The 1632-nt window shown below is 48.2% G+C and overlaps 1 protein-coding gene across 4 annotated transcripts in view; it reads left to right on the top strand.

Moving 5' to 3' along the window:
* Positions 1-1632, top strand: part of PTGS1 (prostaglandin-endoperoxide synthase 1) — a 20201-nt gene that overhangs the window by 16719 nt on the left and 1850 nt on the right. For all 4 annotated transcript variants that reach the window (XM_019630034.1, XM_019630030.1, XM_019630031.1 and 1 more), the window contains one exon: positions 871-1018. In XM_019630034.1, coding sequence (XP_019485579.1) covers positions 871-1018 — 148 coding nt within the window. The remainder of the gene's footprint in view (positions 1-870; positions 1019-1632) is intronic.

The raw sequence follows: 1632 nt of genomic DNA, 5'->3' as shown, positions 1-1632 counted from the left end.
CATCTTAGCTGTAGAGGGCAGTGTCACTGGCCCTCATATGTGGGATCCGAACCGGGGCCCTCTGGCGTCCCAAGCCAGCTCTTAACCAATGTGCCATCGGCCGGCCTTATCTTCTACTTTCTAGGTCTGAGTTTCTCTGTCCTAGTGGTGGCTGGTTCCTAGGGGTTCCCTTTTTAATACTAGATGCTTGGTAAATTTTGCTGAATCTCAATACTATGATATAGGGAATGGAAAGCAATAGCAATAGGTTCCTTAGTAGAATCCCTTAAAAGACAAAACCTCTCTGTTCTATGATAAGAACTGATTTGGAGAATGACAGACACATGTTAGTTTTGCCAGGTATAATTTAAAAAATATCTTAGGAAAGCCCTAAAATGTTGGCCTCTCAAGCTAATATTTGTACATCCTTCTGTTTCCAACCCTTGCCAGATCCGAGAGCCTTCTGTCCCTCCAAATTTCATTTCCAAAGCTGGGATACCTGTCCTCTCTGCTTGAACTCTTGGCTGTGACCATACTGGCCAGCTCCCCTGCAGAGTCCTAGTTGCTGAACCTAGTAGTTCCAGAAACTTCCTTAACAGGATGTTGGAGGTTCTTGCCTCAATTCAAAGGGCTTGGGAACAGTGTAGCTGGCGAGCCACTACAGAGGTCCTCCTGGCCCACTCCGCACTTCGAAGACGAGAAAGCTGGGACTCACAGGGGGTCCCTGAGAAAGCATGGCAGTGGCAGACCCAACGTCAGGTCCCCAGCACGGTGAGGGTTAGGCTGAGCCATACTCTTTGTCCTAACTCAGGGAGGACTCCTGACCCGAAGTTCCTTTCCAGGAGAATGTGGCCCAGCTCTCAGGCCACGGATGTGTTTATCTCTTGGCAGATCGGTGGGGGTAGGAATTTAGATCCTCATGTCCTGCACGTGGCCTTGGATGTCATCAAGGAATCTCGAGAGCTGCGGCTGCAGCCCTTCAATGAGTACCGCAAGAGGTTTGGCATGAAACCCTACACCTCTTTCCAGGAGTTCACAGGTGAGCAGTGGTTTCCTGGACATGATCCCTGCCCTCGAGGAACTTGCACTAAAGCGAGGGAGACATTGAGGAATTGAGGGAGACATTGGGAATGGGCTGATACATGTGGCCAGCACTGTGACTGGGATTACAGGGGGTGTGGGATGACGAATAACCCCGCTTGGGGAGAGAAGGTGGCTTCTCAGCTAGGTTGGAAGTATAGTTAGGGATTTTTCCAGATAAAGAATAGAGGGAAGAGAATTCTAGGTAGAGGAACAGAAAGTACAAAAGCACAGAGGTCATAAAGAATGAGTCTACCAGGGAAAACAGCTATAGATGTGGCTGGAGCAAGGGGCTTATGTGGGATGGGTGGGGGTTAGTGATGGGAGGTTGGGAACAAACTGTGTGAATCTTGCTAAAGATTTTGGGTTTTATTCTGTCTAGTGGTTCCTAAGTACCCATTTATGGACCAGCTACCTAAGGATCACTTAGAAAACTGATTAAAAATATCAAATCTTAAATGTTTCTCCCAGAGATTCTGATTCAGTAGGCCTGGGTGGTGCCCAAGACTGTGTGTGTGTGTGTGTGTGTGTGTGTGTGTGTGTGTGTGTGTGTGTGTGTGTGTTGTTGTTGTT

The sequence above is a fragment of the Hipposideros armiger genome, unplaced genomic scaffold (genome assembly GCF_001890085.2).
Source record: "Hipposideros armiger isolate ML-2016 unplaced genomic scaffold, ASM189008v1 scaffold_880, whole genome shotgun sequence".
Lineage (NCBI taxonomy): Eukaryota > Metazoa > Chordata > Mammalia > Chiroptera > Hipposideridae > Hipposideros > Hipposideros armiger.
Note: the sequence above shows the minus strand (reverse complement) of the source record. Positions and strands in the feature narration are given on the sequence as shown.